A 19,852-nucleotide genomic window follows, 5' to 3' on the forward strand; every position below is an offset into this window, starting at 1 on the left:
TTATCTGATAAACCGACACTTGGCATCTAGTGTGTCTTGTTTATTTTCTCTATTATAACTCACATCATAATTGCTCTGTATCAACATCTATTTCCTAATAGTTGAAAATTAAACTTAATTACATCAGAAGTAGATAAAAGTGTGATGATAAATTTGACTGCTAAACATTTCAAAATCATTTTCCATAAAGTATCTGTTAATTTATACTTATTTTAGGAAGATTATAAGTTATGCTTCTCAGCATCAAAATTTTTTTTACTTGAAGTATAGCTGGTTTACAATATTATATTAGTTTCAGATATACTACATATTGGTTCAATACTTTTATACATTATACTCCATTTAAAATTAATATAAAATACTGACTATATTCTCTGAGCTCTGTAAAATATTCTTGTAGCTTATTTGGAAGACAACACAAACAGACAGAGAAACACAGCACATTCTTGAATAGGCAGAATCAATACTGTCAAAAGGACTACACTGTCCAAGGAAATTTACAGATTTAATGAAATTCATATCAAATTACCAATGGCATTTTTCATAGAGCTTGAACGAAAATGATAAAATTTATATAGAGACACAAAAGACCCTGAATAACCAAAGAAATCTAAAGAAAAATGAAGCTGAAGAATCAGGCTCCCTGACTTAAGGCTATACTACAAAGCTACAGTCATCAAAACAGGAAGGTACGGGCACAAAAACACACATATAGATCAGTGGACTAGGACACAAAGCTGATGATAAACCCATACACCTATGGTCACCTAATGTATGACAAAGCAGGCAAGACTATACAACAGAGGAAAGACAGTCTCTTCAATAAGTGGTGCTGGGAAACTGGACAGCTATATGTAAAAAAAAAAAAATGTAATTAGAAAACTCTAGTACCACACACAAAAATAAGCTCAAAATAAATTAAAGACTTAAATGTAAGACTGAATACTATAAAACTCTCAGAGGAACAAAAGACCAAACATTCTCTAACATAAATTGCAGCAATATCTTTTTTGACCCATCTCTCAGAGTAATGGAAATAAAAACAAGAATGAATGGTACCTAATTAAATTCAAAAGTTGTTGCACAGCAAAGGGAATCATATACAAAAACAAAAAGACAACTCACAGGATGGGAGAAGATATTTGCAAATGATACAACCAACAAAGATTAGCCTTTAAAATTTTCAAACATCTCATGCAGTTCAACATCATAAAAACACACAACCCAGTCAAAAAATGGGCAAAAGACCTAAAGAGAGACATTGCTCTAAAGAAGACATATAGATGGGTAAGAGACCTATGAAGAGATGTTCAACATAGTTAATTACTGAAAAGTGAAAGTGTTAGTCACTTGGCTGTCTCTGACTCTTTGCAACCCCTTGGACTGCCTGAGAACTAAGATCATAGCATCCAATCTCATCACTTTATGGCAAATAGATGGGAAACAGTGGAAACAGTGACAGATTTTATCTTCTTGGGCTCCCAACTCACTGTGGAGAATGCAGCCATGAAATTAAGACCCTTGCTTCTTGGAAGAAAAGCCATGACGAACATAGACAGCATATTAAAAAGCAGAGACATCACTTTACTGACAAAGCTCTGTATAGTCAAAGCTATGGTTTTCCCAGTAGTCATGTATGGATGGGCATTGGACCATAAGGAAGACTGAGCACTGAAGAATTGGTGCTTTCAAACCGTGGTGCTTGAGAAGACTCTTGAGAGTCCCTTGGACTGCAGGGAGATCAAACCAGTCAATCCTAAGTGAAATCAACCCTGAACATTCATTTGAAGGACTGATGCTAAAGCTGAATCTCCAATACTTTGGCCACCTGATGGGCAGAGCCAACTCATTGGAAAAGACCCAGATGCTGAGAAGGATTGAAGGCAGAAGGAGAAAGGGACAACAGAATGAGATGGTTGGATGGTATCACTGACTCAAAGGACATGGGTTTGGGCAGACTCCGGGAGATCGTGAAGGATAGGGAAGCCTGGTATGCTGCAGTCCTTGGGGTCACAAAGAGATGAACAGAACTTAATGACTGGACAACAACAACAAGGCTCCTTTGTCCATGGAATTCTCCAGGCAAAGAATGCTAACATGGGCAGCCATTCCCTTCTTCAGGAGATCTTCCCAACCCAGAGATCAAACCCAGGTCTCCTGCACTGCTGGCAGATTTTTTACCACCTGAGACACCAGGGAAGCCCATCAAAGTATCAGAGAAATGTGAATCAAAACTGCGATGTGGTATTATGTCATATGGTCAGGATGGCCATCATCAAAAAAATCTACAAACAGTAAATGCTAGAGAGGGTATGCAGAGAAGGGAACTCTCCTACGAGGTTTGTGGGGATGTAAATTGGTGCAGCCACTACGGAGAACAGTTCCTTAAAAATGGAAATACCATATGATCTAGCAGTCCCACTCCTGGGTATATAAGAGAAAAAACTTGATTCAATAGCGTACATGCACCCCAATGTTCATTGCAGCACTATTCAAAATACCTAAGACACAGAAGCAGATTAAATGTCCCTCAGCAGATGAATGGAAAAAGATTAAGTGGTACATATATACAATGGGATATTAGCCACTAAAGAGAATGAATTAATGTCATTTGTAGCAACATAAACAGACCTGGAGATTATCAAACTAAGTGAAGTCAGTCAGTCAGAGAAAGACATATATCATAGGATATCACTTATCTTAAAAAACATGATTGACATGAAGTTATTTACAAAATAGAAACTGACTGATAGACTTAGAGAATGAACTTATGGCCACTAGGGGTGAAGGGTTGAGGGGGAAGGATAGATTGGGGATTTGGGATTGACGTGTACACACTGTTATATTGAAAACAGATAACCAACAAGGACTAACTACATAGCACAGGGAACTCTGTTCAATACTGTGTAATAACCTAAATGGGAAAAGAATCTGAAAAAAGTGGATTTATATATAGATATATATATACTCATATAAAACTGAATCACTTTGCTGTACATATGAAACTAATACAACATTGTTAATCAACTGTCCTCCAATATAAATTAAAAATTAAAACAACAAAGTTAGCATACAATATTGGCTGTGTCCTCTGTGCTATGCAATATATTCTTATAGTTGATTTATTTTTTATGTAGTAGTTTTATGTCTCAATCTCTCCCTGCTTACCTCTTCCCACTGGTAATCCCACTGACTTGTTCTCTATATGTGAGCCTCTTTTAGTTATTGTATTCTTCACCTCTGACTAGTTATTTTTTATATTTCTAGTTTTTCACTAAAATTCTCACTGTGTTCATTTCTTCTTTCCCCAAGTTCAGATAACATTCTTATTGATTATGCTTTAAACTTTTTATCTGGTAAATTATCATTTTTTTGTTTTCTCAGTTTTTTTTTCTTTCATTTGAAATAATTCTTTTGTCTTCTCATTTTGTTTGACTTTGTGTCTATGAAATTAAGTGAAATTAAGGAGATTGTGGTTCGATTTCTGGGTCAGGAAGATTGGTAAAGAAGGGATAAGCTACCCACTCCCATATTCTTGGGCTTCCCGTGTGGCTCAGCTTGTAAAGAATCGGCCTGCAATGCGGGAGACCTGGGTTTGATCCCTGGGTTGGGAAGATCCCCTGGAGAAGGGAAAGGCTACCCACTCCAGTATTCTGGACTGGAGAATTCCATGGACTGTATAGTCCATGGGGTCGCAGAGTCAGACACAACTGAGCAACTTGCACTTACACTTGTAAGCCCCACTGATTTTCAAACTTGATAAGGGATCAAATCCTTGTGTCAGATCCCAGGCCTGGGGTATCCAGTAATCAGTTTAAACCACTCCCTCCCCAGGGAGGATCTGTGAACCACACACACACATACACATCCCTCACCCTTCCTCTATGCTCCCTCCTAGAGGCACAGGTGCCATACTGATTGTTTGTCATCCCTGCGTACCCGACAAGCATCCAGTTTGTTTTCAGGGAGAATTGCTTCACATGTAGATATACTTTTGATGTGTTCTAGGGAGAGGTGAGTTTAACATCTTCCTATGATGACATCTTTATCTCCTCTCTATCAAATGTTATTTTTGATGTCAAAATGATAGCACAGAAACAATAGCTGAATATTCACTTACTTTTAATTTATTTAATCACAGGTTAAGTTAGAACATTTTCATGTTTCTTAGTCATATGTTAAATTTCATGATTTTTTTTGTACTGAAAAACACTAGTGTGTGTGTGTGCGTGCACATGTACATGTATACTGGGGTATGTGTGTACACATATATATATATATACTGGGGTATGTGTGTGTGCACACAGATACATATATATGGGGGTATGGATGTGTGTGTACATGTACATTTATACTGGAGTAAGTGTGGGTGTGCACACGTACATATATATTGTGGTACACACAGATGTGCATATCTATACACACACACACACACACACATAGTGGGGGTATACCCACTAAGATACCTGATACCTATGACTCTGACACCAACCAAGTGTCCAAGAATTCAATTCAACTCATTCTGACACAATCTATCTGCAGTTAGAATCAAATTCCACAAGTTAAAGGGCTCAATCCCACAAGACTGTTCCCATTTCAGACACCAGGTTCATGTCTTTATCCTTCTGACCAACTGGTTATGAACTGGAGGTTCCCATGGCTCCCTCTCAGGTTTGATAATTTCCTAATTTGGCTCACAGAACTCAGAGAAAGACTTCACTTATGTTTACTAATTTATGGGAAGGAATATAATTCAGGCACAGCCAAATGGAAGAGATGCAGAGGTCAAGCTATGTTGTCGGGCAAGAGGAAAGTCATCGTCTCCATGTCCTCTCCAGGCACATCCTCATTACAGCACACTGTGTTCACCAACTTACAAACTATCTTGAGTCTAATCATTGAAAAAGTTTTACAGAGTCCAATCTCCAGCCATATCACTCTGTTTATTAATGCTGTGAGTGGAGCTTAAAGCTCTAACCCATTAATCAATTGGTCTTTCTGGTAACCAGCATATTCTGAAGCATCAAGAGGCACCACCCTATTACCTCATTAGCATAAACTCTAGTTTCTTCAGATGAATCTCATTATGAATAACACCAAATATTCCTATCACTCAGGAAATTCTAAGGTTTAGGAGCTCTGGGCCAGAAACCAAAGAAAAGGCCAAATTAATTTTCTTGTGTGTGTTAAGCCACATTATACTATTATACCATTATATTACTTTTTTCTAATTAATGATTAAATTAGTTAATAAGTTTACATATTTATTCTGCCATATTTATGGTAAAGATTATTGCATTTTGTTTTAAATGATGCTTAGAGGGGTGACATATTACTTCGTAATGCAGTCAGCATCAGTATGTTCCTTTGTGATTGAAAGTGAAAGCTGTTCAGTCTTGTCCAAGTCTTTGCAACTTCATGGACTGTAGCCTGCCAGACTCCTCTGTCCATGGAATTCTTCAGGCAGAATACTGGAGTGGAGAGCTGTTCCCTTCTACAGGGGATCTTCCCAACCCGGGGTCAAACTGTAGCCTTCCAGACTCATCCATCCATGGAATTCTTCAGGCAAGAATACTGGAATGGGTAGCCTATCCCTTTTCTAGGGGATCTTCCTAACCCAGGAATCGAACTGGGGTCTCCTGCATTGTAGGCAGATTCTTTACAAGCTGAGCTATCAGGGAAGCCATTATATTTACGTGAGACTATCTTTTGCCATTTTGAGAGAAGGTTACTATTCACTTCCAATTTCCTCTATTCTTCATTTTTAAAAAATATTGTATCTTAATGTAATTATTTTAATTAAAATATGAAATAATTGTTTCCCTTTTTACTTTCATGTACTAGCTTTTAATGGCACTGTTTTTAAAAATTCTTTATGTTTATCAAAGTATTTAAGAAAAAAAATACATAAAACTCAAACTCTGTTTTATTAGTGTATCTTGTAGAAGGGTCCAGTGTTAAACAAGTATGTTATGTTTTTGAAGAAAGAACTAGGGGAGTAGGCTAATGAGAAAATGTTTTCATTTCATTGCAATTTAATTTTAGTCAAAACTGCAATGCTAAATGTTGGCTTTTTTTGGTTTTCCTTGTTTTTCTCATTATTCGGTTTGTTCTGACCCATTTTTTTCAAGTATTATTTGATACTTTTTGTTCTTTGATTACACAAACTGTCGCAGACCAGATCCTTGCCTACTGGACAAGTTTAGATGCTCAAATGTGACAAAACAAATTCAACTAACTATACCAAAATTCACAATAAAAAGATAGACAGTGAAGCAAATGTTCCTTTAGCCAATAGAAAGTGACCTTTTAATTTTATGATGATATAGTAACCAAAATTTATACCATTAATTGCAAATTAAAAAATCTTAAGCTCTCTCTCTCTTCTCTCTTTCTCTCTCTCTCTCTCTCTCTCTCACACACACACACACACACACACACTCAGACATCCATGCACTATATATAGAATCAAGTAAAATTTTTATTTACCTTGTTCTCATCACACATGGTTCCATTCTTTATAATAGTAGGGTCCGGATATACATGATGTCTCATATCTGCTGACATACATATATGGCCTCCAAGGTAGGTATATTGAATATCTATGTCATCCCTTGGTACTATAAGTGAATGTGTCCAATGGCAAACTAACTTTCCACAAAGAGCCTGCCTATCAATATATAAAAAACTCTTAATGCCCATAGGTCTCTTAGAGACACAAGAGATTAGATAAAAAAAAAAGTACAAAATATGAGGATAATTCAAAATGTTACTGCGATCATAACATCAAAGCTATTCAGAACATACACCAGCTAATAAAGTGCAACATATAAATTCATCTGTATAAACCAGGTTAATCTTTCACTTTACATTAAGTGACTCTTGGCAGTATACACACACATAGATACTCACACAGGCATTTGAAAAATGTATAAATTTCTAAATACATACGAAAAAGTACAAGATCTTCCGTTACAGTTTCCAAACTTATCTTGTTGAAAATTCACTTCCTGTGTACACTGATAAGTAGATTCTTTAGCAACTAAAAACATAAGCAAAATTTCCAGTTAGTCATCTTTAAAATATTAAAAACTAAAACTGTGTTAAATTAATATTGAAATATCTAAACAACAATGCTGAGTCAATGCCATCTATTACAAATTTCAGTATTATCTATTGGCTATACAAGAAAAAGAAACACTTACTGAAAACTACCCACTTAAGAATAGGAGAGCTGGTATGACAGAGCAAAAACAATTAAGAAATCCTAGTCTTCTGCACTCTCTCTTATCTTCAATTCTAAATTCTACTCACTTTCTCCCAACCACCTCAAATTTGACTAATATCCTATTCATTTTCTCCTGTTCTTACTGGGTCTGTTTTACCTCTAGACATAGTTCAAAGTTACATTGATTTTAATACATAGTTCAAAGCTACATTGATTTTAATTTTATGTTCAAATTTGGATTTAACAAACAGTCCTTTTTATTTTGGTGTTTTACTGACTTTAGAAAAATATAGTTTAAAAATAAAGCTCAGAAGAAAAGATAAATTATTACATTTTCCAAACAAATCCTGGCACTGCTTCGTTCTATCTTGGCATACTCCTCCAAAGCAATAGGAAGATTTATTATTGCATGTTTGTAAGTCGGCAGCTTTCATATCAGGTACACAAAATTCAGATATCCCATTGCAAAATTCTGGAAAATCACATGGATCAATGCTTTTCCTACACAGTATTCCTCTCTCAAGTAGCTGTGAGAAAAGGAAAAACACATATTTGCTTTGAAGTAGTAAAACAAATGTAGAAATATTAAATAACAGCATTGAATTTGTAGCTATCATTATCATTACCGTTACGTTTGTAAGTGTTTAAGCTATAAATTTGCTTAAAAGTTCTGGTGAAAGAGTTTGGAAAGAACCCAAATGCCTACTAATGTGTAATCAAACTGTGGTATGGACAATGGAACGTGTTCAGCCGCGTAAAGGAATGGAGTACTGATGCATGCTACAAGGTGACTGCAACTCGGAAACACTGTATTTAGTGAAGAAACCAGACACAAGGGTTCCCACTGTATGGTTCTAGTTCTATGAAATGTCCAGAGTAGGGAAATCCATAGAGACCGAATGCAGTGCTGGTTGCCAGGAACTGAGGGGAAGGGAGAGAGGAGAGCAGGTGCGTCACGGGTCGGGGTCTCCTGTTTGGGTAAGGAAGCGGCTGTGGAACCAGGTCAAGGCGGTGGCTGCACAACGCTGCGAATGCCCTAAGTGCTACTCAACGCACTAAATGCACTTGAAAACGGCTAAATTTTCACTGTGTGATGTGCACTTCAATTTAAAAACGGCTCTAGCCAAAGTACTCATAGTTACAGTGCTGTGGTTATCCTGAATATTCACTTCAAGATAAACAGAAAATATCTGAGATGACACTACCCATATCTGTTTTTCAACCTTCGATTGTTGGGGACTAATCCATTGCACTCCTGAAATATTTTAACTAACTCAGATGCTGGTCTTTCCAGGTTTCTAAAATGTTTCTTAGTGGACACCCCTGTCCTTTTGGCCTTCAAGTAATTTTCTTTTCTGGACTAATTCCACTTCTACTGTGAAACTGCTTCTGACTCAGGATGACAATTGGAACACTTTCCCTAGACACAGTGGTGGGAAATTTAACTTAGAATGTAATGGTGGGTCAGGGCTTCTGCCACTTCCAGGGGTGGGCATAGTTGTTGGGAAAGAGGGGATCCCTCTGCGCTTCTGAAATACCATACAATGTGGACGAGAAAAGCCAGGAATTGCACTGAGCTTTCAGTACTGCATACAGGAAAAGCTCGTCTGAGAACTGCCAAGGAAAAGCAAGGATATCCAAATGATGTAGAGCACAAGAATCTTGTTGTTCCTATTTTAAGCAAAGATTCCCTTGAGCATGACGCTGACCTCATGTCGTATGTCAGCTTCCTGAGTGCTTGTTTCTTATTCTTTGCTTGTCTGCTCATCATCAAGACACAGCTGACCCAGGACAAGTGCTGGTGAGCAGTACCAGACACAACTCCTTAAAACTTCAGAGAGGAGAGTCTGGGTACTAACTAAAACACGCTAGTCCCCATTATGTGTCAGATAACAGCAGGTTAAAGTATTGGTCTTCCATATCTTTGCACTAGGACTTGTGTTCATCTAAACTGAAAAATTATAAGAAAAAAACACTGGATCAAATCATTAGATTTCAGACCATGTCAGTGGAAGCTAGAATGGAAAGTAGACAGGTAAAACAATAAAAAGCCTTTTAAGCTTATGGTCACTAATAAGAGAGCCACCTGCAACCCTTGAAAAGACAGCAAAAGCTAGATTTTATGCTATAATATGTGAGAAAGTTAATGGGAACTAACATAGGACATTGACGCATGCTTCAAGAGTGAGGAGGAAAGGTCCTGGGCAGATGGTGGCAGTGGGTACATTCCCAGAACTAGAATTGAGTCACAGGTTCCCTCAAGTGTGAAAAATGAAAAGGCTGTCCAGGGCTACCTTCTACAGATCAATAAATGCAGTCCTGGATGCTAAAAACAAAAGATGATAGCTGGAGTTACAGGTTTTAGTTGGAACTTCTTTATAGAATTCACTGCTGTTACCCTGAATCTCTCCCTAGCAACTTATACTATGAATTTTCACTGGACCGAATCCAGGAATATTCTCTGTTGCAAAGAATTATCCTTTGAGATGTAGGTAGAGGGCAATAGTGGGTGTGTACTAAGTCACTTCAGTCATCTCCAGCCCTTCGTAACCCTGTGGATTGCAGGAGCCAGGCTCCTCTTTCCATGGGATTCTCCTGGCAGGCAGGCTCTTGACCACTAGCACCACCTGGGGAGCCCAGATGGAAATAGACTGTTTAGAAATTTCAACTGCTCAGTCTCACTGATTTGGAGACAAAGAGAAAGATGAGAGTTCTGGGGAAGGAAAGAACAACACAGTTTATTGCTAAGAAGTGGAAACCCTAGGCTGGCCTCTACATTAATGTGCTTTGAAACAAATGAACATTGGCTTTAAGAACTAGCCCACTGAGTGGAAAAGAACATGCAGAGAACAGGGTAAAATGATGTGGGGAGAGATTTCCATTGACAGTGGAAAAGCAAACCTGACAACAAAACCTCTAATCAGTCAGCATTTATGTATGTTGTAGCCTCCTGAAAGTGACACAAAGAAAGATGAGTTGCTAAAATGAAGCAATCCCTAGAACAGAGAACTTACCTGGTCTCCTATCAGAGGTGGCTATGAAGGAAAATTGAAGGGAAAACTTCCCAAGGGAACTCGAGGATTCAGTGAGTGATTGACAAAGGTAATCTTCAGTATTAGATATGCTGCATATTGCTGACTATTCCCTATGGATTCCTTTTTTCTGCTACTTCCAAAGCGAGGGGTTGCTATTATAATTGTCTGTTTATTCAAATGTTGTATCTCAAGTGTGTGTTGGGTGGCTTATTCATAATTTTGTCATAGATTGTGAGGAGCTACATTCAATTATGACCAAGAGGAACTCACAACACCCAAATTACCTGAAATTATTATTAAATGGCATGACAGGATGGGTTCTGAGGAGAGATAGAAACAATAAGGTTTCTAAAAATTTGATTGGAAAAGATCTAGAGACCTCTCAATTCTGAAATCAACTGTGTATGAATCAAGAACATACGGTAATACATTTGAATGATGAGTAAAAATTACGTGAAAAAAAGCTAAAAAGCCCACAAAAGCAAGAATTTCATGGAAGAAAACAAGGCAATATTCTGAAAACTTACGTTACAAGTTTTTTTTCCACAACATGGTCCAGAACCACAGTACGCGTTTCCAAGCAGTGCACAGTTTGAAGGATCACAGCATTTAAGATGCTCGCAGCTCTGAAAGCAAAGGTAATCAAGTTAAATAAAAGGAATTTTGAACTAAATCATTTTACTTATTGTCATAATATCTTAAGACATGTCTCTAATTACAATCACAGTATAATTTTTATACCTGTATCTATTTTTAATACCACTTCACCTAAACAATGTATTTTGATATAGAAAAAATGTGGTAACGAAATCATTCATGATTCTATGCTCAAGAATTTGACAGTTAAAAATGTAATGCAATTTATCTCAATCTTTTTGTGTTCATAACTATATGGACAATAAATTTTGAGATTTTTTTATTCATTTGTGTGTGTCTGTGTATGTGTGCATTACTTGCTCAGTCGTGTCCAACTCTTTGTGACCCCATTGGCTGTAGCCTTACCAGGTTCCTCTGTTCATGGAATTCTCCAGGCCAGAATCCTAGAGTGGGTAGCCGTTCCCTTCTCCAAGGGATCTTCCTAAGCCAGGATCGAACCTGGGTCTCCCATATTGCAGGCAGGTTCTTTACTGTCTGAGCCACTAGAAAACTACTTATCTAACTTATCAATTTGCCTCAAGATATTCTGTGACTATATAAAAATGTTTGGATGTGACAAAATAGAGGTTTCTAAATAACAACAGCATATTGTGGTTGTTTCATTTCAAAGAAACATTTTTCACTTTTTAGTTCTTGTATATTAAAGATTGATTCTAAAAGTTATTCATTCAAAGAATTAAAAAATGTTAAGAGCTCTTTCATAACACACATTTATTTCCTTCTTTTTACAGAGTTATCTAGTAAGTGTAAGAGTGATATGATATGACTGATAATATTTTAAAATGAATAAAGTGAATAGGTACAAATAACTCTTTGTATCTGTTTCAATTTCACATATCTGCTCAATTTAGTTTATTTTATATGTTTATGCATACTTTTTGTTGAGGTATTCTATTTATTTCCTTTATTTCTAAGCACTTTTATGTTAATACTATTAACCCCTAGCCACTAATATATTTTATATTGTTTTGCAATTTGTCATGACAGCTTATTTCTATTTTGGCAGGTTTTAAAAATATTTTTGTTACTGTGATATTGTGAAATCTGAAAATTGCCACTCTTCTTTTGTGATTTGTTCTAAGAGCTTCTGTATAAAATTTTCTTCCACATTAACCCCAGTAAATATGTGAAGGTGCAAAATGTTTCTGTTATATATATAAATATATATCTACATATATGTATTTTTATTTTACTGTAAGTATTTTGAGTAGTATGTTGTAAATGTAACTATAAGGGGAATATATCTGTTCTGCCAAAATTAAGTAATTTATTATTTTCTTATAAAATAGTAATTTATTACTGATATTTTATTATACCTCAATACTTATATAATGTCCTTTATAAAATGAAACATTAGGCGGTTATACTAGTGTCATGTTACTAAAGTATATCCCAAATTCTATTCCTATTTAATACTTGTAATACCTATAAGAATCAGATAATAATCATTTTTATATATTTCATGTTTCATTATTAAGAAGAATGTGTTATGTTTCACAATATAAATATGTTAATGAAAAACAACAAGCGAATTTAGTGAAGATAGAATATTAAACCCTCACTAAATATTAATATTGGGGAAAATGAAACAAAAATCAGTGAAGTGATAGCCTAATATCAAAAATCTAGAATCAAAGAGAGCACCTACAGTAGAGAGTATATTTTGACAGCACTCAATATATAATGGAAATCCAGACTAAAGACCTAGATTTGCCAACATCCACTGGATCATAGAAAAAGCAAGAGAACTCCAGAAAAACATCTACTTCTGCTTCATTGACTATGCTAAAGCCTTTGATTGTGTGGATCACAAAAAACTGTGGAAAATTCTGAAAGAGATGGGAATACTAGACTACCTGACCTGCCTCTTGAGAAATCTGTATGCAGGTCAAGAACCAACCATGGAACAGCAGACTGGTTCAAAATTGGGAAAGGAGTATATTAGGCTGTATACTGTCATCCTGCTTATTTCACTTATTTGCAGAGAACATCATGCAAAATGCTGGACTGGATGAGGCACAAGCTGGAATCAAGATTGTCAGGAGGAATATCAATAACCTCAGATATGCAGATGACACCACCCTTATGGCAGAAAGTGAAGAGGAACTAAAGGGCCTCTTGATGAAAGTGAAAGAGGAGAGTGAAAAGGTAGGCTTAAAACTCAACATTCAGAAAACTAAGATCATGGCATCTGGTCCCATCACTTCACGGGAAATAGATGGGGAAACAATGGAAACAGTGAAAGACTTTACTGGTTTGGGCTCCAAAATCATTGCAGATGGTGACTGCAGCCATGAAATGAAAACACTCTTGCTCCTTGGAAGAAAAGCTATGACCAACCTAGACAGCATATTAAAAAGCAGAGACATTGCTTTGCTGATAAAGGCCTGTCTAGTCACACTATGGTTTTTCCAGTAGTCATGTATGGATGTGAGAGTTGGACTATAAAGAAACCTGAGCACCGAAGAATCAATCCTTTTGAACTGTGGTGTTGGAGAAGACTCTGGAGAGTCCCTTGGACTGCCAGGAGATACAACCAGTCCATCCTAAAGGAAATCAGTCTTGAATACTCATTGGAAGGACTGATGCTGAACCTGAAACTCCACTACTTTGGCCACCTGATGCGAAGAAATGAGTCATTGGAAAAGACCCTGATGGTGGGAAAGATTGAAGGCGGGAGGAAAAGGGGACAACAGAGGATGAGATGGTTGGATGGCATCACTGACTCGATAGACATGAGTCTCAGCAAGCTCCGGGAGTTGATGATGGACAGGGAAGCCTGGCGTGCTGCAGTCCATGGGGTCTCAAAGAGTCGGACACAACTTCGTGACTGAACTGACTGATAACTGGTGGTTTATATGCTCAAGAATAATCATAAAAAGAGACTCCAAAATAAGAGATGAGTGTTGACCAAAAAGAATCACACAACACTGGAATTTAACAGATGTGGTGGTGCATTTATTATAATCCATGAACCTATCAGTTCAGTTCAGTTGCTCACTCGTGTCTGACTCTTTGCAACCCCATGGACTGCAGTATGCCAGGCTTAGCTGTCCTTCACCATCTCTCAGAGCTTGCTCAAACTCATATCCATTGAGTCGGTGATGCCATCCAGCCATCTCATCCTCTGTTGTCCCCCTCTCCTCCTGCCTTCAATCTTTCCCAGCATCAGGGTATTTTTCAATGAGTCGGTTTTTGCATCAGGTGGCCAAAGTATTGGAACTTCAGCTTTAGTGTCAGTCTTTCCAATGACTATTCAGAGTAGATTTTCTTTAGAATTGACTGGTTTGATCTCCTTGCAGTTCAAAGGACTCTCAAGAGTCTTCTCCAACTTTATAATTCAAGGGTATAAATTCTTTGGTACTCAGCCTTCTTTATGGTCCAATTCTCACATCCATACATGAATACTGGAAAACCCAAGGCTTTGACTATACAGTTCTTTGTGGGCAAAGTGATGTCTCTGCTCTTTAACTCAATTTTGTGAAACCAAGCTAAAAAAAAAATGAAGTTCCCCCAATGCAAGGACTGAAATAGGAAGATTAAGATGTGAACAGTGTACATTTAACAACTCAGTGATCTAAATCAGTCACTTTAAAGGAATTCATGGATGATTTAGGTGATGATTACACTACTGTTGGAATTGATGTTTATGATACAGAAAGATGGGTATATTTATGCAGTAAGGAAAATCTTCATTCAACCCATGCTGCACTTACCCTATTCTTAAATTCTTCAACTTCAAATTCTGGATGAGCCAGTTATCACATGCCCCAATCTTCCCATCTTAGATGCTCACTATATGGTACAATTTTTTTTAAGTTTTCCCCCTTTATGTCACCTCTACATTTGTCAGATTACATGACAAACACAGAAACAAACATCAGTCTTCTTCACTAACCTCCTTGGCCCCACAGTCACATTCCTCAGGTGGTTCCAAAATCCCATTGCCGCAAACTGAAGTTCTTCCTTGTGGAACCACTTTTGGAACTGTTTGATTCTGAAGACATTCAAATTTAGGCTGTGAAGTTGTATGTTTAAATTCATCTATGCTGCAACTGCTAAAAAACTTTATGCCGTGGGAAGGTCTAAAATTAAATTGTATTTCTTAGTTAAAACGAATACAATCAGTATCAAAGTAACACTCTTCAATAACATGCTGTGAATTATTTACAGCCAAGAAATGGAGAGTGCTTTATTTTTAATCCAATTAGTAATAAAAGAATAAGCTCATTTCTATTCTAATTCAATATTACAGACATCTAATAAATAGAGGATGTTAAGGAGGTTGCATGATTGAGAATATGTTAAACAAAACAGTGCTTGTCGACAAAAAGGCTTTATTTAAGTACAACTTATAACTGTTTATTACTTTCCTTATTATTGACAACACTGTCAAGATTATAATCATTATAGTAAGAAGAACTAATTATTATTAAGAAAATGATACATATACTAGGGATAATATTAAAAACTGAAAGAATAAACACGATGGTTGATTGCATTAATTAAAAGTTAGGATTATTTTTACCTTGGTAAGAAAATCAAAACAGTTCAACATTAAGTGTAGAGAATGCATAAACCCTAGATTCTCTCTAGTTTGATATTTCTATATTTCTAGTGCACTGTTTAATGGGTTTTTGTTTAAGTTAATAACAAACTCATACTTAGAGAAATGACATGAGAAACAAATTTTGTTTCCTAAACTAGTTGAATAATAATTTTAATGCATAACTCTTACAGAGAACTGAATTCTTTTAAAACAGACCTTCAATAACAGCAAACAAAGATATGTTGGTAACATCTAATTCTTTTATCAGGTTCAAATTTCCCCTTCATCACGGGACTGGCACTCTACACAAAAAGATCCACTTCAGAACCAACGACTGCATTTAGTACTCCTATCTCCTTAGTTTAGTTGACTACATTTTTTTTTGTGGCATTTCTGACATTCAAAAGTTTTATAGTCGCAGGCTGATTATTTGGGAAAATGTGCTTCAGTTTAGGTTTATGAAATGCTTCCTGATACTTAGACTGAGGTTATTTATGTATCTTGTTAAACACATCACAGAAGTGTTGCTGAGTGTGTCTGCTCCATTGCATCCTAACAGCACATGATTCCTACTTGTTATCTTTTTGAAAAAAGTCACTTTGATTAGGTGATTAAAGTCTATACTCTAACATCTCTTTCTCTCCTTATCTCTTAATAATTATTTGAGGAGAAGTTTTATGTGTATATATCCTTTCTAGTTATATTTTCAATATATTCACTATTATATATATCTTTCACAACCTTATTTTACTATATCCATTCAATATATTTATCCACTTCAAAATAATATTTTCATGTATTTATATGGATATGGACTCAAATTTTCCTAGTACACTAAAAGGGGTTTTAATCCTTAGTTAACATTACATCTGATTTTCAGATTGTCCTGGATTTGCCTGTTGGAAGACTCCTTCAAACTGCTTTGTGTCCATGAGGCACATATCCAAATTCTTTGAACATCTTCTTATATTCTGACACAAATACTCATGGCTCTTTGCATCTTGTCTATCTTAGTCCTGGAATCAGACACATGATGTCTCCAACTTTGTTCTTTCTCAAGATTACTAGGGATATTCAGGGTCCATTCAAATTTTAGGATTGTTTATATTATATCTGGGAAAATTACCATTGCAATTTGAATAGGGATTATATTGAAGGTGCAGATGGATTTGGATAATATAGATTGTTGCTGTTCAGTCACCCAGGTGTGTCCAACACTTTGCAAACTGCAAAACGCCAGGCCTCCCTGTTCCTCACAATCTCCCAAAGTTTGCCCAAGTTCATGTCCACTGTATTGGTGATGCCATCCAGCCATCTCATCTTCTGATGCCCTCTTATTCTTCTGCCCTCAATCTTTCCCAGCATCAGGGACTTTTTCAATGAGCTGGATGTTCGCATCAGATGCCCAAGATACTGGAGCTTCAGCTTCAGTTTCAGTCCTTACAATGAGTATTCAGTGTTGATCTCCCCTAAGATTGACTGGTTTGATCTCCTTGCTGTCCAATGGACTCTCAGGAATCTTCTCCAGCACCACAGTTTGAAGGCATCAATTCTTTGCTGCTCTGCCTTCTTTATGGTCCAGCTCTCACAAGTGTAGATGACCATTGGGAAGGCTATAGCCCTGTCTGTTCGGACTTTTGTTGGCAGAGTAATGTCTCTGCTTTCAACACACAGTCTAGGTTTGACACATTTTCCCTGGTGGCTCAGACGGTAAAGTGGCTGCCTGCAATGTGGGAGACCTGGGCTCGATCCCTGGGTTGGGAAGATCCTCTGGAGAAGGAAATGGCAACCCACCCCAGTACCCTTGCCTGGAAAATTCCATGAACAGAGGAGCCTGGTAAGCCACAGTCCATGGGGTCACAAAGAGTTGGACACTACTGAGCAACTTCACTTTTTTTTTTCCTACCAAGGAGCAATTGTCTTCTGATTTCATGGCTCCAGTCACCATCCACAAAGATCTTAGGGCCCAAGAAGAGGATATCTGTCACTGCTTCCACTTTTTCCCCTTGTATGTGCCATGAAGTCATGGAGCCTGATGCCATGATCTTAGTTTATTTTTTAATATTACATTTTAAGCTGGCTCTTTCACTGTCCTCCTTCACCCTCATCATGAGGCTCTCTAGTTCCTTACTTCCTCTTCACTTTCTGCCATTAGAGTGGTACCATCCATATATCTGAGGTTGTTGATGTTTCCCCCGCCTATCTTGATTCCAGCTTGTGACTCATTCAGCCTGGCATTTCTCAAGATGTGCTAAGCGTATAGGTTAAACAAACAGGATGACAGCAGACAGTCTTGTCATACTCTTCTTTTCCCATCTTGAACCAATCAGTTGTTCCATACAAGGTTCTACCTGTTGCCTCTGGACCCGCATAAGGTTTCTCAGGAGACAGGTAAGATGGTCTAGTATTCCTGTCTCTTTAAGAGCTTTCCACAGTTTATTATGATCCACACAGTCAAAAGCTTTAGCCCAATTGATGAAACAGAGGTTGATGTTTTTCTGGAATTCCCTTGTTTTCTCTCTGATCCAGCAGATGTTAGCAATTTGATCTCTGGTTCCTTTGCCTTTTCTAAACCGAGCTTAGATATCTGAAAGTTCTTAGTTTGCATAATACTGAAGCCTAGCATGCAAGACTTCAAGCATGACCTTACTAGCATGGGAGATGAGTGCAATTATCCTATGGTTGGGACATTCTTTTGTACTACTCTTCTTGGAAATTGGGATAAGGATTGACCTTTTCCAGTTCTAATATGGATATTTTAACAATATTAATTCTTCCAATACATGAGCATGAAGTATTTTTTTTTTGTTTCTTAGCATATTATTTAATTCCTTTCATCAATCTTATATTGCTCAGTACACATCTTTCATTTTCTTGGCCTTTAAATTTGTTTTAAGTAATTCATTCTTTTTGATGCTATTGTAAATGGGATTGCTTTCTTAATCTGTACTCCTGATAATTTGTTTTTAGTATATAGCAATACAAAGTATTTTATATATTAATTTTGCATACTGTAACTTCCCTGAATATGCTTATTACTTCTGACAGTTTTTGGTAGAGTCCTTCAGGGTTTTCTTATGTGCAAAATCATGTCATCTGCATATAGTGACAGTGTTACTTTTCCTTTCTGATTTAGATAATTTTTATCTCTATCACCTAACTGCTCTGCTTAGGACTTTCAATACCATTTTGAATAAAAGTGGCAAGACTATGCAACCTTGTCTTGTTTCCAGATGTTAGAAAGAAATCATCCATGTTTACAGTGTTTTATTGTTTTGCATATTTTTATTTTGGCCACCCCATGCAGCAAGCATGATCCTAGTTTCCTGACCGGGACTGAACCCACGATTTCTTTAGTAGAAGCTCAGAGTCTTAACCACTGGACAGCCTGAGACGTCCCTGCACTGTTGAGTAGGATGTTAGGTGTGGTTTGTCATATGTAACCATATTAAGTTGAAGCACATTCCACCATGTCTACTTTGATAAGAGTATTTATCGTAAATGGATTTGAATTTTTTCAAACTTTTTATAAATTTATTGAGATGAATATATTTTTTATCATTCTTTTGTAAATGGGGTATAACACATTGAGTTACAGATGTTGACTCACTCTTGCACCCTTGAAATAAATCCCTCTCTTCATGTTATGTGTGCGTGCATGCCAAGTCACTTCGATCTTGGCTGATTCTCTGTGACCTCAAGGACTGAAGCCCACCAGGCTTTTCTGTCCATGGGATTCTTCAGGCAAGAATACTGGAGTGGGTTGCCATGCCTTTCTCCAGGGGATCTTCCTGACCCTGAATCAAACCCTCATCTCGTAAGTCTCCTGCATTGATAGATGGATTCTTTACCACTAGCACCACCAGGGAAGCCCTTATCATGATATATGATCACTTTAATGTGCTGTTGAATTTTTAAAAACTTGCTTATTTTTAGTTGAAAGATAACTGCTTTACAGTATTATGTTGGTTTCTGCCATATATTAACATGAACCAGCCACATATATATGTGCCCCTCCCTCTTGAACCTCCTTCCCACCTCCCACCCCATCTCACCCTTCTAGGTTGCCACAGAGCCCTGGTCTGAGCTCCCTGGGTCACACAGAAAATTCCCACTGGCTGTCTCTTTGACATGTGGTAGTGAATAAGCTTCACTGCTACTCTCTCCATTTGTCCCACCCTCTCCTTGCCCCCTTCCCTGAGACGATTACTCTGTTCTCTGTGTCTGTGTCTCCATTATTGCTCTGCAAATAGGTTCATCAGTACCATCTTTCTAGATTCCATATATATATATATTATATACATATATATATATATGTTAATGTATGATACTTTGTTTTCTCTTTCTGACTTACTTCACTTTGTTTTAATGGCTCTACGTTCA

The 19,852-nt window shown here is 37.0% G+C and overlaps 1 protein-coding gene across 1 annotated transcript in view; it reads right to left on the minus strand.

The window, feature by feature from the left end:
* LOC133050543 (A disintegrin and metallopeptidase domain 3-like) overlaps nucleotides 1–19,852 on the minus strand; it is a 107,361-nt gene that overhangs the window by 25,547 nt on the left and 61,962 nt on the right. Inside the window, exons 12-16 of the mRNA XM_061134786.1 lie at nucleotides 14,819–15,005; nucleotides 10,791–10,889; nucleotides 7,560–7,755; nucleotides 6,952–7,042; nucleotides 6,490–6,670 (exon numbers count right to left, since the gene is read on the minus strand). Coding sequence (XP_060990769.1) covers nucleotides 6,490–6,670; nucleotides 6,952–7,042; nucleotides 7,560–7,755; nucleotides 10,791–10,889; nucleotides 14,819–15,005 — 754 coding nt within the window. The remainder of the gene's footprint in view (nucleotides 1–6,489; nucleotides 6,671–6,951; nucleotides 7,043–7,559; nucleotides 7,756–10,790; nucleotides 10,890–14,818; nucleotides 15,006–19,852) is intronic.

Source organism: Dama dama, chromosome 32 (genome assembly GCF_033118175.1).
Source record: "Dama dama isolate Ldn47 chromosome 32, ASM3311817v1, whole genome shotgun sequence".
NCBI classification, from domain to species: domain Eukaryota; kingdom Metazoa; phylum Chordata; class Mammalia; order Artiodactyla; family Cervidae; genus Dama; species Dama dama.